Source organism: Podarcis cretensis, assembly GCF_951804945.1.
Source record: "Podarcis cretensis genome assembly, chromosome: 15".
NCBI classification, from domain to species: Eukaryota; Metazoa; Chordata; class Lepidosauria; order Squamata; family Lacertidae; genus Podarcis; species Podarcis cretensis.
The window spans coordinates 1,370,145-1,397,013 of record NC_137185.1 but is presented as its reverse complement, the minus strand read 5'-3'; the positions used below and the strand labels follow the sequence as shown (position 1 = coordinate 1,397,013).

The window sequence follows — 26,869 nt, the reverse complement described above, 5'->3', positions numbered from 1 at the left end:
CCACATGTTTGTGCAACGGCATTATGGCGCCGGCAGTTTTATTTTCAGTCTCCCCCACGCCCCTTTCCACCTTTGCCCACTGTGCCTCTCTTCCTGTATTCCAGAGCGACACAAGAGCCGAAAGCAGCAGCAGCAGCTGCAGCAGCCGCCCCCTGAGGAGGAGCAGCCCCCAAGCGAAGAGGCAGCGGTGATGCGTTCCCAGGCCCAGGGCCCGTCCCCCAAGCCCTGCAACTGCAAAGCCAGCAGCTCCAGCCTCATTGGGGGCAGCGGGGCCGGCTGGGAAGGGACGGCCCTCCTGCACCACGGCAGCTACATCAAGCTGGGCTGCCTGCAGTTCGTCTTCAGCATCACGGAGTTTGCGACCAAACAGCCCAGGGGAGGAGATGCCGCCGCGGCCTTAGCACAAGAGAGGGACTTGGAGGAGAAGCTGTCCCCAAAGGCCCAGCAGGTCCCTGTGCTGCGCTCAAATTCAGTGCCCTAGGAGGAGGCAGCGACCGAGGGAGGGAGGGAGGGGTTGGACAAGGAACAATAAATCCTCCCTCCCAAGATCAAGAGACTCTCTCACAGACACATTGTGCACAGGATTCCCTTTGATGTACACGAACCATGTCTTGTCCGGGTTCCCAACCCTCAACGTGGGCCACAGACTGTTGACGCCCTTTGCATGAGATGAAGAACTTTTAATTTTTATTATTAATATTATTATTATTGTTTGCTCAAGTTTTTAGGGGCATTTGCACATATATTTGTACTATACATTTCATTTAAAAAAAGAAAAGGAAAGGAATTAACTGCAGCGTGTTGGGAGGCCGTGCTGGGGCAGAGCCGGCGAGAGGGGGAGGGAAGGGGGTCGTTGACATTGCCCCCCAGGCAAGCCTGCTCCCCTTTGCAGTTGTAAAATAATCCCAAAAAAACCTGTTCTATTTTGTGCCAGTGACAATAGTTTTTATATTAAAGAGAAAAAGAGAAATACAGTTTTCATACAGCAAAAATCTATTCAATTATCATTGTTTTATTTAATGTAAAGGTGCGCTATCGTCCTGCCAGATTTATTTTCTCCCCCCCCACCCTTTCCAACCTCCTGTGCCCCCCCTTCTCTCCCCCTTCCTGCTGCAGTTGCAATTCTGCGTATTGTGTGTGTGGCAGGAAGCAAGTTCCGATTTCCTGCCGCCCACCCTGTTTCATTCCCGCCCCCCTTTTAGATGATGGAGAAGTATTTGGGGTTCTGTGTAAATACATCCACTGACAGCGTTTTTCTCTCCCCCCCGCCACCCCCCACTGTGTTTTTTAAGCTGTGTACGTGTGGGTTATGACGTTTTTCCTCCAGTTGTCTTAATTGTAGCAAAGCGTTTCTTTGTCGTAAGCCTCCTTTTCCCCTCCCTTTTGTTCCAGAAACTTCCCTCCCACCCCCCACCCCCGCAGCTAAGTTCTGATGTACAGAAGTAAATTGCTATGTTTTAGGCTTTACGGAAACTTTTTTCCTCTCTCCTGTATTCTGTATATAAAACAAAAACTATGGCACTCGTCGCTGTCTGCCTGTCTCTGGAAATTCCCTGCCATCAGCAAGAAAAGTTCTGTCGGCTTTTGGGGGTTCCTGTAGGCAAATGTCCCTGTGGGGAGGGGTTTCCTTCCTCCCCCCCCACCCCCGGGTCACAAGGTGGGTCTCCTTTTGCGCCTGCGCTGTCAGATGGAAGCCAACCGCTTCTCCTTCACCGTGTGAAGATTCAGCCAAAAGTGGGATCTGAGGACTGTCTCCCTGTTCCTGGTTGTGCACAGGGTGCCAACTTAGGGTGCCCCTTCCCTCCTCCCCCCCCCCACAACAGGGTATATACTTGTAGGGCATTGTGGAACAAAAACAGCACCTCTGGCACCCAGAGGCTATATTGGGGGGGTTATGAGGGGGGGGGGAGAAAATTATTCCCGCCGGTTGGCCTCGACTCACTCCATCCTGGAGGTGAGATCTGCTGAGTTCTTTAAAATGTTTTTAATGCTTGGGGGGTTTTTTGGATCTGGAAAAAATTCTTAACCTTTTTTTTTTTTTTTTTTGTATAAAACGGAAAAGATTTCATGACTGTTCCAATGGCATTAAGTCTGTATTAATAAACTCACATACTACTATTTAAAAACCATGGGGCTGTGCCAAGCCGTTCCAATTCTTTTAAAAAGAATTCCTTTGCTCTCATTCTTGTCATCGCCCACATTCCCTTCCTAGATAGAGCCGGGCTCCTTCGCTGGGAAACCAGGTCTCTCTCCTCCCTCCCACCAGCGGAGGCGGCCGGTCGTGGAACCAGAGAGTTGGGAGTGATCCAAAGGATCACCCAACCCCTGGCAATGCATTAGGACTTGTGGGGCACTGGCCCCCCTCCCTCAGCCTGCCCCACCTGCCTGCTACCTTCTTTGAACCAGCCAGTGGGGTGGGTGGTGCTTCCCCTCCTAAGTCTTGATCTTGCCCCTTGTAGAACTCTGGAGAAATGGAACGAATTGGCTCTACCATTGAGTTTCCTGCCTCGCCCGTCCCTCACCATCAGGGGCACCAGACACTTCCTATCTTCCCCCTAAGAACTCATGCTTTTCATGGAGCAGGTGGCTGGTTCAGTCTGTGGCCTTCCCAAAGCTGCCGGCAGGGATGGGGAACATCTGCTGCTCTCCACATGTCGCTGGATTCGTTCCTGGAAGAAGCAGCGTGCTGGATCAGGCCAATGGCCCATCTAGGCTAGCATCCTGTTCTCACAGTGGCCAAGATGCCCCAATGGAAAGCCCTCCTCCATGATTTTGTCTAATCCAGCAACCTGTGGAGACCACAGTCTTCAGCCTGCCCTGGAGAATCGCTGCCTCTTAAGCCCACCAGCTGAGAACAGGGGTCAAATTCTGCAGAAGGTTCCTGCATTTGTTGGTCAGCTGAACTTCCCCTGTTGGCCAGCCGCCTGTTCATTCTTCAGCGGAAATCAGTTAAATAACTTTCCTCCCTCCACCCTCACCAATAACATCTTCAATTCCAGCATTCCCTGTTGAGTTGAGATGCTCTGCTTATCTAAGGGGTGTCTAGATTGCCGCAGCCAGCCTCAGTCACTATCACTGTATATTTAACTGCATCTATAATACTGCTTTGATCATTCATAACTTCTAATCAAGTTTAACCTTGGATCACACAATGTCCCTTTTATGAAATCAAAGGTGGAAAAAGCAAGTTAACTTGAAATTTCTCAACATATGCATGGTGTACTTTGCAAACAAATTTTCTTTTGCGAAAGACAAGTTCCTGTCCTCGAGAACTTAATCTAAGTTCTCGAGCCAGTCCACTGTCTCTCAGACCTTATGCAGGGGGGGGGGGTGAATTCCTATGCCCCACAAATAACCCAGAGATGCATTTTAAATAAAAGCACACATTCTACTCATGTAAAAACACGCTGATTCCCTGGACCATCTGCTGGCCAGATTTAGAAGGCGATTGGGCCAGATATGGCCCCTGGGCCTTAGTTTGCCTACCCATGAGCTAGATGGACCATCTTTGCCTTGATGGAAAATCAGATCCTCGGTCTTATCTAGCTCACCACTGTCAACACCAGGGTTTCCCAGACTTGAGTCTTCATCCCATCATCCTTGACCACTGGTCCTGCTAGTTAGGGATGATGGAAGTTGTAGTCCAAAAACAGCTAGAGACCCACGCTTGGGAAACCCTGGTCTATACTGACTGGCAGCAGCCTCAGTTGCGGACTTTGTGCTTTAAAATTTCTATGTGCAGCCCCCCCCCCCTTCTGTTGTTTGTCATTGTGGTGTCCTCTCAGCTCAGCATCCAGTGTGGACGAACTGGTTGTCCTTCTCTAAATCCGCCTCTGACAGCCTTCCAGGGTTTCCCATTTTTAAGGAGTCGGGTGCCTTTGCATCCTTGCGATTCCAGGGTTTCAAATCTGACACCTCCTGCATGCAAAGCAGCTGTCCCACCACTCAGCTTCCTAGGGCACTTTCCCTAAAAAATAGAGTAAGATTTCTAGTTATGAAACAAAGGGCCGGCTTAAATAGGAACACTGCCTTAGAATCATAGAATGCTAGAGCTGGAAGAGACCACAAGGGCCATAGAGTCCAACCCCCTGCCAAGCAGGAAACACCATCAGAGCACTCCTGACATATGGTTGTCAAGCCTCTGCTTAAAGACCTCCAAAGAAGGAGACTCCACCACACTCCTTGGCAGCAAATTCCACTGTCAAACAGCTCTTACTGTCAGGAAGTTCTTCCTAATGTTTAGGTGGAATCTTCTTTCTTGTAGTTTGGAACCATTGCTCCGTGTCCGCTTCTCTGGAGCAGCAGAAAACAACCTTTTTTCCTCCTCTATGTGACATCCTTTTATATATTTGAACATGGCTATCATATCACCCCGTAACCTCCTCTTCTCCAGGCTAAACATGCCCAGCTCCCTTAGCCGTTCCTCATAAGGCATCGTTTCCAGGCCTTTGACCATTTTGGTTGCCCTCCTCTGGACACGTTCCAGTTTGTCAGTGTCCTTCTTGAACTGTGGTGCCCAGAACTGGACACAGTACTCCAGGTGAGGTCTGACCAGAGCAGAATACAGTGGCACTATTACTTCCCTTGATCTAGATGCTATACTCCTATTGATGCAGCCCAGAATTGCATTGGCTTTTTTAGCTGCCGCGTCACACTGTTGGCTCATGTCAAGTTTGTGGTCAACCAAGACTCCTAGATCCTTTTCACATGTACTGCTCTCAAGCCATGTGTCACCCATCTTGTATTTGCGCCTCTCATTTTTTTTGCCCAAGTGCAATACTTTACATTTCTCCCTGTTAAAATTCATCTTGTTTGTTTTGGCCCAGTTCTCTAATCTGTCAAGGTCGTTTTAAAGTGTGATCCTGTCCTCTGGGGTGTTAGCCACCCCTCCCAGTTTGGTGTCATTTGCAAATTTGATCAGGATGCCCTTGAGTCCATCATCCAAGTCGATAAAGATGTTGAATAAGTCCGGGCCCAAAACAGAACCCTGTGGCACCCCACTAGTCACTCTTCTCCAGGATGAAGAGGAACCATTGATGAGCACCCTTTGGGTTCGGTCAGTCAGCCAGTTACAAATCCACTGAGTGGTAGCATAGTCAAGACCGCATTTTACCAGCTTCTTTACAAGAATATCATGGGGCACCTTGTCAAATGCCTTGCTGAAATCAAGGTAGGCTACATCCACTGCGTTCCCTTCATCTACCAGGGTTGTAATTCTGTCAAAAAACGAGATCAGGTTAGTCTGACATGACTTATTTTTCAGAAATCCATGCTGACTATTGGTGATCACAGCATTCCTTTCTAGGTGCTCACAGACTGTTTGCTTAATGATCTGCTCCAGAATCTTCCCTGGTATTGATGTCAGACTGACTGGGCGGTAATTATTTAGGTCCTCTCTTTTCCCCTTTTTGAAAATAGGGACAACATTTGCCCTCCTCCAGTCTGCCGGGACTTCGCCTGTTCTCCAGGAATTCTCAAAGATGACTGCCAGTGGTTCTGAGATCACATCTGCCAGTTCTTTTAATACTCTTGGATGCAGTTCATCTGGCCCTGGAGACTTGAATACATCTAATACCATGTTAAACCATTGCTCCATCAAACTCAGCACTGTCTACACTGACTGGCAGGGTTTCAGATGGGGGGGGGGGGGTCCTTTGCCAGCCTTGTCTGGATATGGAAGCTGGGACCTTCTGCAAGCAGAGCAAATACTTTGAATTTTATTATTACGGTCACAGACCAGTTCCGGCTCACTTACAATATCAGAAAAATAATAAAGCACAACAGGAATACATTGGATTGCAATTGGGTATAACAGAGACAATTCAGATATAGCGGCAGTTAAAAATATATATTAAATCTTGATCATTAAAATATAACCTAAAATTGTCGTTTAAAACCTTAATCATTTTGGTAGTACAGCTTGTTCCCTAAGTTTTATGGCAGTCGCACAGAATTTGGCCACCCTTAGAGAGATCCTTGTCCTCTACCAGGAGTTTTAGACATTGAAGTTCGGACCCATTTGGAGATTTTTGTAGAACAGGAGTGATAAATACCGAGCGTATATCCCCGTAGAAACGGCAGCAAATACTCTTCAACTTGAGATCAGGCTTTTCCATTGGCAGGAGGGCCTGAGTTGTTCTGTGGTGAGTCTGCAAGAGAACTGCACCTCTGTAGTAGCTTCAAGATTTAGCAGAGTTGGTCGCAAAGCCTGGCTTGAGCTCTGTACCATCCTTGGGACAGGTGTCCCCCTTCTAGAGATGCTAGGGGCGCACGCATTGATCACGCACGAACAAGACTCTCCAGGCGCAGCCACGTGCAAAGATACAAGTTCTCCGTGCTAAGGTGAGGCTCTTGGAGATTCACAGAAGACTGGTGTAAATTTACGGACTATTTGAAAAGTAATTGTGATGATCAGATTACGTTTGTAGGTTTACAAGAAGTTTTGTGAGGTGAATAATTTGAATTATTGCAAAATTGTATAAAGAGGAGGATTGTTAGTTAAGATAATTAAAGGCAATATGAATTTAAGAAATGCAAAAGAAATTATAAAAATGGTGGATCATCAGAGGTGCTGATGGAAGTCCAAAAAGATTGTATAAGATGTGAAGTTTTGTGGTTTGTATGATAATTAATATGTTCAAAAATTAATTAAAAAATATTTTATTTTATTTTTTAAAAAGGTGAGGCTCTTGGAAGTTCACTATGCAGCTGCTGGAGCCGCTGCCCCGCGTGGAAAAGGGCTTGCTTGACAGCACCTGTTTGGCCTTAGAGGCAAAAGGGAATCGCTCCCGTGGCAGAAAAGGTCTCAGCTGAAGGAGGCAGACATCCGCAGCTAGGGGCCTCAGCGCCACATCTGGCCTTCTGTTGCCAAACAGTGATGGGCGAAGGCGAGCTTTGGCAACCGGGCTTCCCAGAAGACAAGGGCGGATGGCTGCAAACCCCGCGTGGAGGAAATCTGGAGGCGCTCTGCCTGGTCCACGGACGGTGATGAAGGGAACTGGAGTCCCATAGCATCTGCAAAGTCACAGATGTTCCCCATCTCTGCTCCTGCTGGCCGTCAAAGAGAGATGGCTGGTCCTCTGGTTACAGCGCGTCTCCAGGAGCGCGCAGCTTTGCGCAAGGGCCGCGAGGGGAGGAGGGATCCGGGGCGCGTCTGGCTGCTGAGAACCCGCCTCCCGAGGAGGAGGAGCATCAGGAGCAGCGGCCTGGATCTTTGGACCCTCCTGGTGGGGCGGGGCCAGGGACGCGGACTTTGCTATGGGGCGGAGCTCTGACTCCCCACACGGTCCGGGATACCGCTGACCGTGACGCGCATCTCTGCAAGCGGCCAGGGGTTCCGGCTCTGTTCTTGGCACGCCTTGGAGCGCAAGGGGCGGCAGGCGCGCAGCGTTGCGCACGGGTCCGCGGGAGAAAGAGGAAGGATCCGGGGCGCGTCTGGCTGCTGGGAACCTGCCTCCCGAGGAGGAGCAGGATCAGCGGCGTCCGCCTCTTCCTCCGACCAGCAGTGCGAGGAGCCGGCGATCGCGGGCGCAAGATGCGCGCCTAGGCTGCTGCTGCCGCCCCCTCCTCCTCCTCCCTTTTGCGCTCCGGGCGCAAGAAGCGCGCGATGGCCGCCGCGGAGGCGCTGGCGGGTCTGGCGCTGGCGCTGGGCCTCTACGCCTTGCTCTATTACAACTTCATCAAAGGGGCCACGTGCAAGAACGAGACCAGCCTGCGGGGCAAGACGGTGCTGATCACGGGTGAGAATCGCTCCCGGAAGACGGGGGGCAGCGTGGGGCAGTGGTTAGAGCGTCCGAAGAGGGTCTGCGGGAGCTCCCGCTCCGGGGTTTCCTGGCCCTTGATCCCCAGGAAAAAAACTCCAGATCAGCCTGAGCAACATTCAAAGATATAATCGAGGGGACTCCCTGTGTCAAAAAAACAAACAAACACTAGAGGCAAAGTGGATCAGGTCAGTGGCAAAAAAGTTATCTGGTTTGACAGGAGGGATGAGCAGCTAATGGCTGCTGGGCCAAACCTGCCCTCCTGTTGCCAGCAGAGAAGTGCAGAGGAGGGCTTGGGTAATTATGATGTGTTGAGTAAGGCTGCACACCCAGGGATGGAGAAACCTGTGGCGCTTTTCCTGTTCTGGGACTCCCAAAAGCCCCAGGCAACATGGCTCAGTCAGGATGAAGGGAACACTTGATAGTGAAAGAGAGATTACTGCTCCTCCATTTCCAAACCAACCTGGAAATGAGATAGAAGAGGGTTGGTGTTTAAGAGGCGCCCCACAGAGGTGACAGGTTGGTTATATATAAATTTATTATATATAATACAGTGGTACCTCGGTTTACGAACTTAATCCGTTCTGGAAGTCCGTTCTTAAACCAAAAACGTTCTTAAATCCTAACGAGGCCTCCCGCTGCCGGTGCCCTTCCACTGTTCGGATTCTGTTGTTCTTGTTGTTGTTTAGTCATTTAGTCGTGTCCGCCTCTTCGTGACCCCCTGGACCAGAGCACGCCAGGCACTCCTGTCTTCCACTGCCTCCCGCAGTTTAGTCAAACTCATTCCGTTCTTAGACCAAGGTCAAGTTCTCAAACCAAGATACTATTTCCAGTTTTGTGGAGTTTGTAAAACAAATAGTTCTTAAACCGGACTGTTCTTAATCCAAGGTACCACTGTATATGATAAAGAGATGAATAAATGCCGTGAAGGGTGCTGATAATGGTTCCCTGGCAGCTGGCCCTGAGATGGGGGGCCCTCTGTTGAACTACAGCTCCTATCAGAGGGCTCCAGAGCTTTATTCAGGAGGTCTGTGATGTGCCTGAGGGTTTGTAGTGGAAGATGAGAGACGGCACATCCATAGCATTCAATATTTGTATATATTGTATTATATTCTGCTACAATTTGAGCTCTCCTAAGAATAAGAATAATTTATTATTTATACTCCACCCATCTGGCTGGGTTTCCCCAGCCACTCTGGGCGGCTTCCAACAGAATATTAAAATACAATAGTCTATTAAACATTAAAAGCTTCCCTAAAGAGGGCTGCCTTCAGCTGTCTTCTAAAAGTCTGGTAGTTGTTGTTCTCTTTGACATCTGGTGGGAGGGCGTTTCCACAGGGCGGGCGCCACCACCGAGAAGGCCCTCTGCCTGGTTCCCTGTAACTTGGCTTCTCATAGCGAGGGAACTGCCAGAAGGCCCTCGGCACTGGACCTCAATGTCCGGGCAGAATGATGGAGGTGGAGATGCTCCTTCAGATATACTGGACCGAGGCCGTTTAGGGCTTTAAAGGTCAGCACCAACACTTTTAATTGTGCTCGGAAACGTACTGGGAGCCAGTGTAGGTCTTTCAATACCAGTGATATGTGGTCTCGGCGGCTGCTCCCAGTCACCAGTCTAGCTGCCGCATTCTGGATTAGTTGTAGTTTCCAGGTCACTTTCAAAGGTAGCCCCATGTAGAGCGCATTGCAGTAGTCCAAGTGGGAGATAATCAGTGCATGCACCACTTTGGGAAGACAGTGTGTGGGCAGGGAGGGTCCAGAATGAGCTGGTAGACAGCTGCCCTGGACACAGGATTGACCTGCGTCTCCATGGACAGCTGTGAGTCCAGAATGACTCCCAGGCTGCGCACCTGGTCCTTCAGGGGCACAGTTACCCTATTCAGGACCAGGGAGTCCTCCACACCAGCCCGCCCCCTGTCCCCCCAAAACAGTACTTCTGTCTTGTCAGGAAGAGTCAACCTCAATCTGTTAGCCGCCACCCATCCTCCAACCGCCTCCAGGAAAGGAAAGAGCCTGGCTGCTGGATCAGGCCAATGGCGCATCTGGTTCAACCTCCTGTCCTGGTGGCCACCCAGCTGCCCCCATGGGAAGCCCACATGCAGGGCCTGATCCCAGGAGCCACTCCCCTCTCCTGCTGCCTCCAGCAACTGGCCTTCTGAAGCATGTACTGCCTCTGACCCCAAACTTTGTGGAATCCACATTATAATGCAACAAAACGCAGCCTGTAAGAAATAAAGGATGTAGTGAAAATGAAGTTAAAAACCATACAGCACCTAGCACAGCTCATTACAATTGCCACAGCAGGTATAAAAACCATTCAGGGGTCCGCCAAGACCCTTGACAAATTTCAAGCAGCCAGTAAGCCCCGCCGCCACCAAACACACATTTTGAGAACCACTGCTCTAGATCATTCTTTTCCAGGTGGAAACACTGGGATTGGAAAGGCAACGGCCCTGGATCTGGCCCGGAGGGGAGCCCGTGTCATCCTAGCTTGCCGGGACAGAGAGCGAGGAGAATCTGCCGTCTATGACATCAAGAGGGTGAGTGCCGGCCACCTGCCTCCTTCCAAAGGCAGCATTTATTTCTTTGCCTCCACTTAGAAATCACTTCCCTTGAACTATCTTGAAGCGATTTCACAGTAAAATCATGTCATAATGGAATCTGAACAGTCAGCCCTTCCTTCTAGAAAGCTGGGAGGTCTAGCTTTCTAGGAGAATTCACCAACCTGCCGCTCTCCCATCAGCATCACACAGCTGTCTGTGTGGGAGTTGTAGTTCAAAAGATCTGGGAGGGCACCAGGTTAGAAAAGTCTACCTTAGTGGTATTAAGCTGCTGGTTTTGACCTTTAAAGCCTTTTGTGGCTTAAGGCCCTCGTATTTATGGGACCGCCTCTCCTGGTCTGCCCCACAGAGGACCTTACGGTCCATGAATAATCATAGTTTAGAGGTCCTGGGCCCTAAGGAAGTCAGATTATCCTCCACCAGGGCCAGGGCCTTCTCAGTGATGGCTCCGACCTGGTGGAATGCTCTGTCCCATGAGACTAGGGCCCTGCAGGATTTAACCTCCTTCCACAGGGCCTGTAAGACAGAGCTATTCCGCCTGGCTTTCAATTTAAACTTATCCTGATCTTTTATTCCCCTTCCTTTCCTCCCGCTCCCCTTTTTATGAAGATTACCCGCTCTGGCATCCCACAGCTAATTCTCCCCTGGTCTCCTCGCTGGCCCAAATAGGACTAATTTAGCCAGCTAGCCCTGGTGATCATCTAATATTTATTGGATGGATTTCCCCCCAAATTGATTTTTGAATTCTGAATTTATTGTTATTCATGTTTTAGACTGTATTTTATGCTGTTTTTTGTTGCATCAATTAAGTGTTTTAAATTTGTAGTTAGCTGCCCTGAGCCTGGTTTTCTGAACCAGGTAGGGCGGGGTATAAATAAAAAATTATTATTATAACTATTATTATTATTATTATTATTATTATTATTATTATTATTATGACATTGGGGTGGTGGTGCTTGGAGGATGTTTTCCCACAATGCACTTGCAGGGAATAATATCAAGTTGTCCTGTACAGCATGGGCATTTAGGAGCCTGCTTAAAACTCACCTCCTCACCCGGCTTTTTCTGGGATGGGGGTGGTGGTGAAGCAGCTGCGCTGTTGGTGTACTAATCTGATCTACTGATTTATGGTGTATCTTGTATTTGTTTTAGGAATTTGTTGTATTTGTTTTAGGAATGTAGTTTTGTTCTTTATGCTTTAAGCCATTCACCACCATCATATATTTTTCCTTAATGTTGGTCGTCTGTGGGGAAAGGAAATTGCAAATGAAATAAGAAAATAAATCTGAAGTCTGGATCTGTGGCCGTAATATTTTACCAGAACTTAATTGGCATGTGAATCTTCAGATAACCTGAGCATAAGAGCCAGGCTGCTGGATCAGGCACTGGATCCACCCCCATCGTTCTGCCCGGACACAGATCCAGCGCCGAGGGCCTTCTGGCAGTTCCCTCGCTGCGAGAAGCCAAGTTACAGGGAACCAGGCACAGGGCCTTCTCAGTAGTGGCACCTGCCCTGTGGAACGCCCTCCCACCAGATGTCAAAGAGAACAACAACTACCAGGCTTTTAGAAGACATCTGAAGGCAGCCCTGTTTAGGGAAGCTTTTAACGTTTGATGCATTACTGTATTTTAATATTTTGTTGGAAGCCACCCAGAGTGGCTGGGGAAGCCCAGCCAGATGGGCGTGGTATAAATAAATAATAATAATAATAATTTTTTATTATTATTATTCTAGCCCAGCTTCCACTTCTCACAGTGGCCAATCTGGTGCCTGCTATGGGAAGCCCACAGGCAGGATCTGAGCACAAGCGCAACTCTCCTGCAGCTTCGAGAAACAGGCCTAGATTCTGAGCAAGACCATGGTGTGGCACAGCAAAGGGAGCCTGGTTGTGGCCTGGCTCTGGGAGCGGGACGGGTCAAACCTTCTTGCTAGGGCTAAACGCTCCTTGTGGTTTTTCCCCCCTGCTCAGGAAAGTGGGAACAATGAAGTTCTCTTCATGAGCCTGGACTTGGCCAGCTTCACGTCAGTGAGGGCTTTTGCAGCGGCTTTCTTGAGCTCTGAACCCCGCCTTGACATTCTCATCAACAATGCAGGTGAGATTTGGGGAAGGGGCACAGCTGCTTTGCATGCAGAAGGGCCAAGGTTTTCAGTCCCCAATAGCATCCCCAGGTAGGACTGGGAAGGTCCCCTGCCTGAAACTCTGGAGAGCCACCACTAGTCAGTGTAGCCAATACTGAACTAGTTGGATCTGATTGTGTATTGTTATGACAGCTTCCTGTGTTCCTGTTTAAATCTTCTTCTTCTTCAAAACCATGAGGGCTGAAATCCTGCTTTACTTTTAGGGGAAGGGCTATAGCTCATTGATAGAGCCCCTGCTTTGCATGCAGAAGGTCCAAAGTTCTGTTCCCAACAGCATCTCTAAGTAGGACTCACCAAGGCAGAATAGAGCGGAGCTATCCTGGTTCTATCTTCCATGGCATTCACTACCCATCCAGTTTGGTGTCATCTGCAGGTTTTTTTAAAAAAACATTTTTATTAACAATTTCAACATACCAACTATCAAAACATATCATATTCATTATTCCCCCCCCCCTTTTCCCCATCCCCCCTTCAAACCCTCCCTCCCCTCCCCAGAGACTTCCCTCAGCTCCTCTCTCTGATTTTTCAGCACATATTGTTCTCTGCATGTTACATGTCCTTACATTATCTATCTACCCTGTTATCGACCAATAAATTTGTGTATTTTTACTCAAAACTTGCCAAGGAGTCCAGTTCATTTTGTTGTTGTAATGGTTCTAGGGGTTGCTCGTGCGTAAACCGGTGTAACGCCTGGCTGGGTTGTCTGAGTGAACCTTTTCTGTCCGGACAGCCACTCACCCGTGGCTGCCTCAATCGCTGGCAGAATCCGTCAGTGGGCATTTCTTGAACTTCTTCCAGCAAAGAAGCTCTTTGACGCCTAGTCTCCTCCTACTCTCCCTGCGCGGAAGCCTTCTGCGCAAGGAGGGTGTAGGCAGCGGAGGACCCTTACTCTCTTTTTTTTTTTCAATAGATTTTTATTGAGATTTTAAAGGTTACAAAAAGAAAAAATAAAGAACATATTTAAACAGAAAAAAAATACAAAACTATACAAGAACAAAGGGGGAAAAACAGAGAGAGAAAAATGCAGATAATTAAAGAAAAAAAACAAATCAATCCTTTACATAACTTTCTTTCCTTTGCTTATTTCCTTGACCTCCTCACACCTCCCTTTTTTGTATTCTAATTCAATTAGATATTTCAGCAAATCCTTTCCATCTTTATTTTTATCCTAATGATTTATCTTAATATACTATAATTTTGCATTCTGTTCTTTCACCAATTAACAATCCATTTTTACTTAATCCTTTATATCATTTCTGCTAAAACCACATTACTTCATTCCAACATCCTTCTAACATTCCTTAATTTTACAATGTTTCTGTAGATAAACTTTAAATTTCTTCCAATCTTCTTCCACCAACTCTTCTCCTTGGTCTCGGATTCTGCCAGTCATTTCCGCCAGTTCCATATAGTCCATCACCTTCATCTGCCATTCTTCCCGGGTGGGTAAATCTTGTGTCTTCCAGTACTTTGCAATAAGTATTCTTGCTGCTGTTGTGGCATACATAAAGAAAGTTCTATCCTTCTTTGACACCAATTGGCCGACCATGCCCAGGAGAAAGGCCTCTGGTTTCTTCTGAAAGGTATATTTAAATACCTTTTTCATTTCATTATAAATCATCTCCCAGAAAGTCTTAATTCTTGGGCATGTCCACCAAAGGTGAAAGAATGTACCTTCAATCTCTTTACACTTCCAACATTTATTATCGGGCAAATGATAAATTTTTGCAAGCTTGACTGGCGTCACAGAAGACCCTTACTCTCCCCGCTGGTCCCTGGCAAGGAGTCATGGGACCGCCTCGCCGATTCCCCCATCTGGCCCCCTTCTCCACTGGTGCTACGCTGATTCTCTTCCCCAGAAGATGGGCTGCCTCTCCCCATCCCGGGACGCTCTCTGGGACCCCTCCGGAGCCCGCTCTCTCCATCCGGCCCTGATGGCAGTTCCCTGACAGTTGTCTTTTAAAATAATTTGTAAAAAGCTCCCATTTTTCCTTAAAGTCACAGTTGTCCTTGTCCCGCAATTTATAAGTCAATTTAGCCAGTTCTGCGTAGCTCATCAATTTTTCTTGCCACTGTTCTTTCCTTGGGATTTCCTGGTTCTTCCATCCTTGTGCTATCAAGACTTTTGCCGCTGTTGTAGCATACATAAATAAGTTCTTTCTTTTTCTTGGAAGATCTTGTCCTACAATCCCTAACAGAAATACTTCTGGTTTTTTTTACAAATGTCATTTTAAACATTTTTTCAATTAATTGTATTCATTTCCCCAAAAAATTCACTGTCATCTGCAAATTTGTTGAGCATCCCCTCAGTTCCTTCATCCAAGTCATTTATAAAGACATTTATAAAGACATTTATAAATGGCATGGTCGGTAGTTACCTTGCTAAACAGGTGTGTCTCAAAGAGCCGGCAGAATGCCAGTAGTGATGGGGGGCTCTCATATTTCAGCAGGGTGAGCCTCCCACAGAAATGGGGCCACCAGAGAAAAGGCCTGTCTGCATGCTGCACTTGTTTAATCTAGCCTCATTTTCTGGTAGGTGTCAGGACTGGAAGCCGAAGCAGCGACGGCTTGAATTTGGCGTTCCAGGTGAATCACTTGAGTCATTTCCTTCTGACCCACCTCCTCCTGGAGCGGATGAAGCAGTGTGCGCCCAGCCGTGTGGTGGTGGTGGCTTCCAGTGGACATCGGTGGGGGAAGATTGACTTTCAGAACATCCACAAGCCAGTGGATGGGCAGTCGCCAGGGGTCCAGTCCTACAGGAACAGCAAACTGGCCAATATGCTGTATACCCGGGAGCTTGCCAATCGACTGGAAGGGACAAACGTTACCTGCTATGCTGTCCATCCGGGTGGGTAGCAGGTCCAGCTCAGCTCCTGCCTCCACTTGGGACCCTCCATAGTGGTGGCTGGTGCCCTTGGGGGACTGGAGGGGCAGAAAGCAGGGAGCCCAATAATAGACAGAGCCAGAACCAGGGAAGGGCAGAGACAGAGTCAATTGCAGGTGGAAGTTCTGTCCCCATCCTCATCCTTATCCCTGCAGAGATTTACAAGGGGCAACACTGAGACTATGGAAAAGAAGGGAGCTGATGGGCAGGATCACCCCCTGGGCTGGTTGTAAGTAGGAAGGGTGGCAGATGGGGACTGTCTGAGAAGCAGACTTCCATTGGTCCTCTAGATGTTGTTGGGCTCCCATCATTCCTGACCGTTGACTGTGCTAACTGGGATCCTACAACATCTGCAGGACAGGGTATTTGCTATCTGGAGGGCCAATAATGCCAGAGATTCCTGTGCAGCTCACCTTTTCATGCATCACCCTAGAACATACATTCCTTTTGCAAATTTCTTGGTCATCATTGCTATCTGCAACTAGACTAGCCTTTGGCAACCTGATGCCTGTAGCATTCCCAAAACAAGGAAGGATTGGACCCTGATTAATAGAATACACATGAGGCTTGACCAGCAAGACTCTGGGAGGAGGTGCCAATAATAATTCCTGTCCACCCCTCGACCCAGGTCATTTTATTCACATAAGAACTTTTTACACGTAAGAACCAATCAGATTTCCCCTGAGCATTTCAAAAAAACCCACGTGGGGACAAAGTTAAAAGTTAAAACTACAAAGAGCTAATTTGAGCATGTCCAGAGTAAATAAAAGAGGAAGCAAGGAGGAATGCTTTTAGGAAAACCCTGGAGATCATAAACAGGAGTAAACAGGAGAGGAAGGATGGGTAGTATTTGCCATCTCTTTGTGAACTCTCTTCCTGAACTCTTAAGATCTATCTAAAGATTAAACTACATCAAAGTAACTTACTATCTTTATGTAGTGAGAATGCCCAGCGAACAACTGGCCTGTGTATTTAGAATGCTTATACATGCCTGTCAGGTGTAGAGAAAGCAAATAGTAGAGATGGAGAGGCTTGTGGGATTTGATCAGAAATTATTGTCAATGAATCAAACCCAGTCAACACCATGCTTTCATAGTGGACACAATGGCTTGATGCATATTTTATTATTCCTCATAGTAATCCCATCAGATCACTACAATGCCCTTCAGGTGCTTTGAACGATGACTGCCATCAGCTCCAGTCATACTAGTGGATACTAGCTAGATGGAACCTCCAGTATCAAAGGAAGTTGACCTCTAAACACCAGCTGCTGCTGCTGCTGAGGAAGTGCTATTCTGCTCATGTCAGGCTTCCCAGATGTGGCATCTGGTTGGCCCAAGCAGAAAAGAGAATGTTAAACAAGATGGACCTCCATTCAGTTCTAGCTACTGATTTTTTTTTCTTTCAGGGCTTGTTAACACTGAATTATTCCGTCACATGTCGATCTGGCTGAAGCCTCTTTTCTGGCTCTTCTTCCGAGACACGACCAGCGGAGCTCAGACGTCCATCTACTGTGCCACTGAGGAAGGCATCGAGAAGTACAGCGGGCGCTATTTTGCCAATTGCAGGCTGCACGACCCCAAGCCACATGCCCGGGATGACGCCGTGGCCAAGAAACTTTGGGAAGTCAGCGAGAGGATGGTGGGGCTGGCGAACTAGGCTGCGGTGTTTTTCAAAGAGGGCTCACCTCCATGGAACGGGTGCCTGTGCAGAACCATCCATGAAATCGAGGAAAACTTTAAAGTCAAATTGTGGCATCAAAAAGCAGGGTTCTAAAGTGTTCCCCTGAGCGCTCTTAGGTTGTCCACGGTTTCTCTCCTTTTTTGTTCCCTGGTGATCACAGCGGGTTGGGCATTGGAGGAGATCTTTGCAGCTGTCTTTCTCTTTTTCTTTTGGTAAAGGGTTTCCCCCACCCCATTTTACAATGTATATAAAGGGAAAAGAACAGTGGCAACAGGGGAAAAACGAAGAGATGAAAAACGAAAACTATAAAGCGGTACAGTTGCACGGTCTGGTCTGGTTCCAGACTTGCCAAGCCTGTGAGCAGAGTTGCCTTGAAAGTTGCCCATTGCAAATGTCACAAAGGAACGCCAAATCTTACCAAAAGTGCCTGGAGGCTCAAGTCCCTGTTGAAGTCTGAAATGATGTGTAATTTTCTCCATTTTTTCAATTTTCAAAAGTGAGTGGTACCAAGCGTCCGGTGTAATATTTGCTGTTGTCACTTTGCGGGCCACCATTTCCCTCCTCCTTTTTCATTTTTCCCGCTCTTTTTTTTTTTTACTAGCGGATCTTTTTAAGGCAAGAGAAGCCACATGGGTGTCACGGCTGCTGAGCAGACTTTTTAACTGCTTGGAGGTTTTTTTCTGCACTCGAACGGTATATAATTTTTATGAAATCAATAATAAATAATGAATTAAGTTGTTTTGAGATGTGTGGTTTTGTTTTTTTATAAAAAAGAATAATGTGTTTTAATGCTGTGGCCCCACCCTAGGATCTTAAATGAAAGGCAAGCATTAATAAGAAAATAAATAATCTCCCCACACCCCACAACTGCCTCTGGATGAAGCGTCAGGCGAAAAGATTCCTTGTCAACCAGGCCTTTGGCTGTTAATCAATTTGTGGCCTTTTAAAATGTGGTGGTGGGAGGGAGGTACTGCCTATTATAATATTTTTGTCATTATTAGTTTTGTGTTCTGTGTTGTAAACTGCTCTGTGGTCTCTTGATGAAGGGTGGTTTTAAAATTTAATAATGATGATAATTCTGTGGGTTCTGAGTTGTCCTTGAGGTGGGGAGTTTTCCCGCCTTTTTCCTTCCCCACCCGCTATGGTGGAACTGGAATTTCAGGCTCAAAAAATGGTTCCCTTCCAAGAGCTGCCAATCTCTCTCTCCCTAAGGAGGTGAGACTTCTTTGCTTTCCTTCAATGGGGTTCATGGTCCATGTCCGCAGTTGAAATTCTTTACAGGATTATTTCCAGTGGAAGGCGGTGTTTCAAGGGGCGGAAAGCCTTTTGTGAAACCTTTGCCAAGCCTTTGCAACCTGTTTGAAGCAAGCACACCCAAGTTTAACAGTGCCCTTCTAAAATGTGGGGTTTTTATTTTAATTTTTGTATGAGGGGGTTATTGGGTTGTTTTTCTTTTGATTATGTATTTTGTGGTTTTATCCAATGAACTGCCCTGAGATCAGTGGGAATAGTGCAGCATACAGCTTTCATAAATAATAAAGAAAAAAGAAAACTGAGCATAGGAGCCAGCTTCTAGGGCTAGGCCCCCCATTAAATATTTGAGGGGTATGGCTGCCCCCCCAAAAAAGTTGATGGTCATCATTGCCATTCAAATGGTGTGTATGCAAGGCCGGATTTAGGTTTGATGAAGCCCTAAGCTACTGAAGGTAATGGGCCCCTTTATATGTCCAGCTGTCCTTTGTCAATAACAAATTGTCGCTGTTTTTCGTGTTGAATACATGCTACATGGTAATTTATGGACCTAATAGGAATCTAAAGCCATTTGCATGTAACAAAATATGTATTTGATCAAAGTAATTGATATAGAAATGAGCAAACCAGTGATATTTTAGGGAGCAGGTGGGGCCCATTACTTACATCATAGGAGCCTACACAACACAAAACACTGTTGCTGTATGTCGGTTTTATTTTATTTATTTTTTTATTTTATATTTTGGAAATGTACATCCAGTTGTTGTTTTTTAAATTTTTTTGGGGGGCCCCAAGAGAGTGGGGCCTAAAACTATAGCTTGTTTCGCATATACGTAAATCCGGCACTGCAAGGTGCATCACGTCTTGCGGTCGATCCTGCCCCCACCTGCGATATTTTATTCAAGCTGCTGTTGTTTAGTTGTTTAGTCGTGTCCGCCTCTTCGTGACCCCCTGAACCAGAGCACGCCAGGCACTCCTGTCTTCCACTGCCTCCTGCAGTTTGGTTAAACTCATGCTGGTAGCTTCGAGAACACTATCCAACCATCTGGTCCTCCGTCATCCCCTTCTTGTGCCCTCCATCTTTCCCAACATCAAGGTCTTTTCCAGGGAGTCTTCTCTTCTCATGAGGTGGCCAAAGTATTGGAGCCTCAGCTTCAGGATCTGTCCTTCCAGTGAGCACTCAGGGCTGATTTCCTTCAGAATGGAGAGGTCTGATCTTCTTGCTGTCCATGGGACTCTCAAGAGTCTCCTCCAGCACCAGAATTCAAAAGCATCAATTCTTCGGCAACCAGCCTTCTTTATGGTCCAGCTCTCACTTCCATACATCACTACTGGGAAAACTAGAGCTTTAACTATACGGACCTTTGTTGGCAAGGTGATGTCTCTGCTTTTTAAGATGCTGTCTAGGTTTGCCATTGCTTTTCTCCTAAGAAGCACGCGTCTTTTAATTTCGTGACTGCTGTCACCATCTGCAGTGATCATGGAGCCCCTGAAATTGCACTCATGCGGGTGCCATCTATCCGAGGATGGGACGTGCGCGTAACGAAGGACAGCAACGGATCAAGGCGACCGGCCTGGATCTTTGGACCCTCCTGGTGGGGCGGGGCCAGGGACGCGGACTTTGCTATGGGGCGGAGCTCTGACTCCCCACACGGTCCGGGATACAGCTGACCGTGACGCGCATCTCTGCAAGCGGCCAGGGGTTCCGGCTCTGTTCTTGGCACGCCTTGGAGCGCAAGGGGCGGCAGGCGCGCAGCGTTGCGCACGGGTCCGCGGGAGAAAGAGGAAGGATCCGGGGCGCGTCTGGCTGCTGGGAACCTGCCTCCCGAGGAGGAGCAGGATCAGCGGCGTCCGCCTCTTCCTCCGACCAGCAGTGCGAGGAGCCGGCGATCGCGGGCGCAAGATGCGCGCCTAGGCTGCTGCTGCCGCCCCCTCCTCCTCCTCCCTTTTGCGCTCCGGGCGCAAGAAGCGCGCGATGGCCGCCGCGGAGGCGCTGGCGGGTCTGGCGCTGGCGCTGGGCCTCTACGCCTTGCTCTATTACAACTTCATCAAAGGGGCCACGTGCAAGAACGAGACCAGCCTGCGGGGCAAGACGGTGCTGATCACGGGTGAGAATCGCCCCCTGAAGACGGGGGGCAGCGTGGGGCAGTGGTTAGAGCGTCCGAAGAGGGTCTGCGGGAGCTCCCGCTTCGGGGTTTCCTGCTTCGGGACCCCAGGTTAAAAACGTCAGACGAGACTGAGCGCATCTCCCCGGCTGCGATCCTGCGCAGGCTGACTTAGAAGGAAGCTCCCTGGAGCGCCAGTGGGGCATGTTTCTCAGCAAACCTATTATAGGGTTGCACCGGTGACCTTTCTCCAGGTGTGCCTGCACTCCAGCCCACCCACCCCTCATGGTTCCTCAGCATTGGGAATGCTGGGAATTGTAGTCCAAGAGCATCTGGCAGAGGGCTCCAGAGCTTTATTCAGGTGGTGTGTGAAGTGTCTGAGGGTTTGTAGTGGAAGATGAGGGACAGCACATCCATAGCATTCAATATTGGTATGTATTATACTGCATTCTGAGTTCTCTTAAGAAGAGCCTTCAGCTGGATCAGACCAGGGACCCACTTAGTCCAGCAAGCCAGTGGCGTAGCGTGGGGGGTGCAGGGGGGGCCGGCCGCACCAGGCGCAACATTTGGGGTTAGGGAAATCCACGGGTTAGGGGGCACAAATCCACGGGTTAGGGGGCGCAAATCCACGGGTTAGGGGGCGCAAATTACTTGCCTTGCCCCGGGTGCTGATAACCCACGCTACGCCACTGCAGCAAGCAGATCCCTGAGCACAACCACCACTCTCCCCTCCTTCTGTTTCCAGCAACAGACATTCAGAAGCATGTACTGCCTCTGACCCCAAACTCTCTGGAAATCAAATTATAATGCAACAAAATGCAACCTGTAAGAAATAAAGGATATAGTGAAAATGCGGTTAAAACCATACAGCATCTAGCACAGCTCATTACTATTGCCAGAAAAATCGTTGTGCGGTCTGCCAAGACCCCCAGCGAATTAAACTTTCCCCTTGAACTTTTCCAGGTGGAAACACTGGGATTGGAAAGGCAACGGCTCTGGATCTGGCCCGGAGGGGAGCCCGCGTCATCCTGGCTTGCCGTGACAGAAGGCGAGGAGAATCTGCCGTCTATGACATCAGGAGGGTAAGCACTGGCCACCTGCCTCCTTCAAAAGGGCAGCCTTTATGATTCCATTTTAAAATAACTTCTCAAAGCAATTCCACTGTAAAAAGTGGCCTAATATATTCACTTCATAAAATTTATACCCCACTTGATTGTTAAAAAAAACAAAACACCCTCAAAGCGGTTTACAAAGAAAACTAAACCAATAAAATTATTAAGAAAAACGTAACAATGTAAAACTTCAATAAAATAAAAATAAATAAGAGTAGACTGGGCAGGGGGACTCACATCAACTTTCCAAACCTCAGGGTAGGCTTGTCTAAACCAGTGTTTCCCAACCTTGGGTCTCCAGCTGTTTTTGGACTACAACTCCCATCATCCCTTGCTAGCAAGACCAATGGTCAGGGATGATGGGAATTGTAGTCCAACAGCAGCTGGAGACCCAAGGTTGGGAAACACTGGTCTAAACAATAGTATTTTTAGCAGGCACTGAAAAGAGTAGAGTGAAGGCACCTGCCTGATACCAGTCAGCAGGGAGTTCCAATGAATTCTGAACAACTGACCCTTCCTTCCTTGGCTTTCCAGAAGAATTCAGCAACCTGGCACTCCAGATGTTTTGGACCTAGTTGACGAGAACCTGCTCGCCATCCGTAAAATAATCAGTCTCACACCAAGATGGGTTGCAGAAATCTGGCTGGCTCTGAGCTGCTGCAGCCAAACATTTTATTGTGTGCAGAAGAAAAGATACAAATTCAAGGAGAGAAACTTTGCCTCAGCTAGCAGATAAAGACAATGCCATACTCTCACACCAGGCCCACGTAGTCGATCAGGCTATGCTACGTGGACCTATCATGGGGCAGCATGCGCTGTCCACGCGTTGATCATGCTCCAAGCAATGCCTTTTGCTATGAAATCACCTTGCAATAATAAACTTTCGCCCATGCTCTTATGTGCAAACAACCATTTTTCCCACACCAAGTCTCCCATCAGCCTCAGCATCACACAGCTGTCTGGGGCTGATGGGAGTTGTAGTCCAGTGGATCTGGAAGGGCACCAGGTTAGAAAAGTCTACCCTAGTGGTATTATAACATTGGGGCAGGTGCATGGAGGATGTTTTCCCACCATGCACCATTCCCTGGAATAGGTGTAGGAGGTACGTACTCTAAACACACCTCCTCGCCTGTTTTTTTCTGGGATGGGGGTGGTGGTGAACAAGCTCCGTTGATCTGCTAATCTAATCCACTGATTTATGTATTTTGCATTTGTTTTTGGAATGTATTGCTTAATCTTTATGCTGTTCCCCACCATATCCCCCCCTTAATGTTGGCAGGAAAGTGGGAACAATGAAGTTCTCTTTATGAGCCTGGATTTGGCCAGCTTCACGTTAGTGAGAGCTTTTGCAGCGGCTTTCTTGAGATCTGAGCCCCGCCTTGACATTCTCATCAACAATGCAGGTGAGATTTGGGGAAGGGGCATAGCTGCTTTGCATGCAGAAGGGCCAAGGTTTTCAGTTCCCAGTGGCATCCCCAGGCAGGGCTGGGAATGTCCCCTGCCTGAAACTCTGGAGACTGAGAGGAAGTGGGCTGGGCTTTGTTGGTGCCAGCAGCAGCAGCGTTAGCGCTTGAGCGGCTGCCATTGTAAGCAGGCTCAATTTGGGCTTCGTTGCTGCCAGCCCCTCTCCAGAGCCCTTTCGCGCACTGCTCATCTCCCACCACCGCCAGCCCCTGCCGTTTGCAAGACACAGGTAAGCAGCCACCGGGGCTCGTCCGGTGCTGTGGAGAAGGGAGGGGAGAGTCATGGGGGGGCATGGCTTACCCGAGTAGAATGTGTCCTTTTATTTAAAATGCATCTCTGGGTTATTTGTGGGGCCTGCCTGGAGCTCTTGCATAGAATGCTGTGTCCTTTTATCTAAAATGCATCTCTATATTTTTCAAAATATAGTCTGGCCTCTCCGAGGTCTTAGGGACAGTGGACCAGCCCCCTGCTGAAAAAGTTTGCTGACCCCTGGGCTAGAACAATAAACTTATATGGACTATGCTTGCCTAAACAGGTGTGTCTTCAAGAGATAGTGATGGGGGCCTCTCATATTTCAACAGGGCTGGCGCCACCAGTGAAAAGGCCTGCCTCCGCGTTGCACCTGTTTAATCCAGCTTTGTGTTCCGGCAGGTGTCGGGTCTGGAAGCCGAAGTGAGGATGGCTTCAATTTGGTGTTCCAGGTGAATCACTTGAGCCATTTCCTTCTGACCCACCTCCTCCTGGAGCGGATGAAGCAGTGTGCGCCCAGCCGTGTGGTGGTGGTGGCTTCCAAAGCACATCAAACGGGGAAGATTGACTTTCAGAACATCCACAAGCCAGTGGATGGGCACTTGGCAGGGTACCAATCGTACTGCAACAGCAAACTGGCCAATATATTGTACACCCAGGAGCTCGCCAATCGACTGGAAGGGACGAACGTTACCTGCTACGCGGTCCATCCGGGTGAGTGGCAGGTCCAGCTCTATTCCTCAACCTCTATAGTGGTGTCTGGTGCCCTTGGAGGGGCAGAAAGCAAGGAGCCCAACAATAGACAGAGCCAGAACCAGGGAAGGGCAGAGACAGAGTCAATTGCAGGTGGAGCCAACTCCTCCTAGTTCTGTCCCCATCCTCATCCTTATCCCTGCAGAGATTTACAAGGGGCAACACTGAGACTGTGGAAGAGAAGGAAGCTGATGGGCTTCCTTTGGTCCTCTAGATGTTATTAGACTCCAGCTCCCATTTTTCCTGACTGTTGACTGTTCTGTTCTGCAAAAAGGGGCATCTGGTTGGCCACAGTGGAAAAGTGGATACTAAATTAGATGGACCCCCTTTGAAGTCTGGTCCATCAGTTGGGCTCTCTTCTTATTCTATCCAGTTCTGGCAACTGATGTTTTCCTATCTTTCTGCTTTCAGGGCTTGTTAAATCAGATATTTTCCGTCACATTTCGGTTTGGCTGAAGCCTCTTTTCCTCCCCATCTGCTGGCTCTTCTTCCAAGACACAACCAATGGAGCTCAGACGTCCATCTACTGTGCCACTGAGGAAGGCATTGAGAAGTACAGCGGGCGCTATTTTGCCAATTGCAGGCTGTATGACCCCAAGCCACATGCCCGGGATGACGCCGTGGCCAAGAAACTTTGGGAAGTCAGCGAGAGGATGGTGGGGCTGGCGAACTAGGCTGCGGTGTTTTTCAAAGAGGGCTCACCTCCATAGAACGGGTGCCTGTGCAGAACCATCCATGAAACTGAGGAAAATTGTAAAGTCAAATTGTGGCCTCACATGGCAGGTTTCTAAAGGGGAAATAGCACTGTCCCAAAGCAGCACTTCTCATTTTCGTAAACTGGAGGCATCTTTGAATGATAGCCAACCGGTGGATAGGGCTTGGATGGTGTCTTAGGACGTCAGGTGGTGATAGATGCCTTGGGCCTTTCACTGAGGAAGATGCAGGGATCTTGATCTTAGTGCATCAACAGCAGTCAGCATGGCATCAACCACTGTTGAAATAGTTCCAAACATTGCAGTGTCAACAGACCTGTCTGTCAATCTTGACATTTAAGGTTTCGGATTTAAACAGAGGTTGGATGGCATCTGTCAGCTTTAGCTGAGATTCCTGCATTCCCGTGTGTTGCAGAGAAAGGGAGACACCCAATTTTTGTAAACCACCACATGCCTGAAACGGCAATAATAATGGAAGGCACCAATCAACACATAGTGATATCTAAATAGCTGTGCGATAGGAACATGGGAAGGAAGCTACCTTATCTTAGGTAAAACGCCGTGGCCAAGAAACTTTGGGAAGTCAGCGAGAGGATGGTGGGGCTGGCGAACTAGGCTGCGGTGTTTTTCAAAGAGGGCTCACCTCCATGGAACGGGTGCCTGTGCAGAACCATCCATGAAATCGAGGAAAACTTTAAAGTCAAATTGTGGCATCAAAAAGCAGGGTTCTAAAGTGTTCCCCTGAGCGCTCTTAGGTTGTCCACGGTTTCTCTCCTTTTTTGTTCCCTGGTGATCACAGCGGGTTGGGCATTGGAGGAGATCTTTGCAGCTGTCTTTCTCTTTTTCTTTTGGTAAAGGGTTTCCCCCACCCCATTTTACAATGTATATAAAGGGAAAAGAACAGTGGCAACAGGGAAAAAACGAAGAGATGAAAAACGAAAACTATAAAACGGTACAGTTGCACGGTCTGGTCTGGTTCCAGACTTGCCAAGCCTGTGAGCAGAGTTGCCTTGAAAGTTGCCCATTGCAAATGTCACAAAGGAACGCCAAATCTTACCAAAAGTGCCTGGAGGCTCAAGTCCCTGTTGAAGTCTGAAATGATGTGTAATTTTCGCCATTTTTTCAATTTTCAAAAGTGAGTGGTACCAAGCGTCCGGTGTAATATTTGCTGTTGTCACTTTGCGGGCCACCATTTCCCTCCTCCTTTTTCATTTTTCCCGCTCTTTTTTTTTTTTACTAGCGGATCTTTTTAAGGCAAGAGAAGCCACATGGATGTCACGGCTGCTGAGCAGACTTTTTAACTGCTTGGAGGTTTTTTTCTGCACTCGAGCGGTATATAATTTTTATGAAATCAATAATAAATAATGAATTAAGTTGTTTTGAGATGTGTGGTTTTGTTTTTTTATAAAAAAGAAAAATGTGTATGCAAGGCCGGATTTAGGTTTGATGAAGCCCTAAGCTACTGAAGGTAATGGGCCCCTTTATATGTCCAGCTGTCCTTTGTCAATAACAAATTGTCGCTGTTTTTCGTGTTGAATACATGCTACATGGTAATTTATGGACCTAATAGGAATCTAAAGCCATTTGCATGTAACAAAGTATGTATTTGATCAAAGTAATTGATATAGAAATGAGCAAACCAGTGATATTTTAGGGAGCAGGTGGGGCCCATTACTTACATCATAGGAGCCTACACAACACAAAACACTGTTGCTGTATGTCGGTTTTATTTTATTTATTTATTTATTTTATATTTTGGAAATGTACATCCAGTTGTTGTTTTTTAAATTTTTTGGGGGGGCCCCAAGAGAGTGGGGCCTAAAACTATAGCTTGTTTCGCATATACGTAAATCCGGCACTGCAAGGTGCATCACGTCTTGCGGTTGATCCTGCCCCCACCTGCGATATTTTATTCAAGCTGTTGTTGTTTAGTTGTTTAGTCGTGTCCGCCTCTTCGTGACCCCCTGGACCAGAGCACGCCAGGCACTCCTGTCTTCCACTGCCTCCTGCAGTTTGGTTAAACTCATGCTGGTAGCTTCGAGAACACTATCCAACCATCTCGTCCTCCGTCATCCCCTTCTTGTGCCCTCCATCTTTCCCAACATCAAGGTCTTTTCCAGGGAGTCTTCTCTTCTCATGAGGTGGCCAAAGTCTTGGAGCCTCAGCTTCAGGATCTGTCCTTCCAGTGAGCACT

At 48.0% G+C, this 26,869-nt stretch overlaps 2 protein-coding genes across 8 annotated transcripts in view; both read left to right on the top strand.

The window, feature by feature from the left end:
- The window catches only part of PHF12 (PHD finger protein 12), a 29,355-nt gene extending 27,226 nt beyond the window's left edge, over positions 1–2,129 (top strand). For all 7 annotated transcript variants that reach the window (XM_079955435.1, XM_079955436.1, XM_079955434.1 and 4 more), the window contains one exon: positions 105–2,129. In XM_079955435.1, the coding sequence (XP_079811561.1) occupies positions 105–481 (377 nt within the window). In that variant the 3' untranslated portion in view covers positions 482–2,129. The remainder of the gene's footprint in view (positions 1–104) is intronic.
- A 5,077-nt stretch (positions 2,130–7,206) lies between these two features.
- LOC307204587 (uncharacterized protein) lies at positions 7,207–26,058 on the top strand. Its single transcript, XM_079956190.1, has 10 exons — positions 7,207–7,739; positions 10,182–10,300; positions 12,292–12,415; positions 14,998–15,309; positions 16,754–17,001; positions 20,195–20,387; positions 21,348–21,466; positions 22,776–22,899; positions 23,612–23,923; positions 24,374–26,058. Exons 1-10 carry the CDS (start codon positions 7,607–7,609, stop codon positions 24,634–24,636), a joined length of 1,947 nt encoding a protein of 648 aa, XP_079812316.1. The 5' UTR covers positions 7,207–7,606; the 3' UTR covers positions 24,637–26,058.
- Positions 26,059–26,869: the final 811 nt, after the last annotated feature.

Bases quoted from the DNA above. Each gene is read 5' to 3' on its own strand.
- LOC307204587 (XM_079956190.1), top strand. From the start codon at position 7,607: ATGGCCGCCGCGGAGGCGCTGGCGGGTCTGGCGCTGGCGCTGGGCCTC. The intron at 10,301-12,291 runs GTGAGTGCCGGC...CCCCCTGCTCAG, and splicing joins CCGTCTATGACATCAAGAGG to GAAAGTGGGAACAATGAAGT. The intron at 23,924-24,373 runs GTGAGTGGCAGG...TTCTGCTTTCAG, and splicing joins CTGCTACGCGGTCCATCCGG to GGCTTGTTAAATCAGATATT.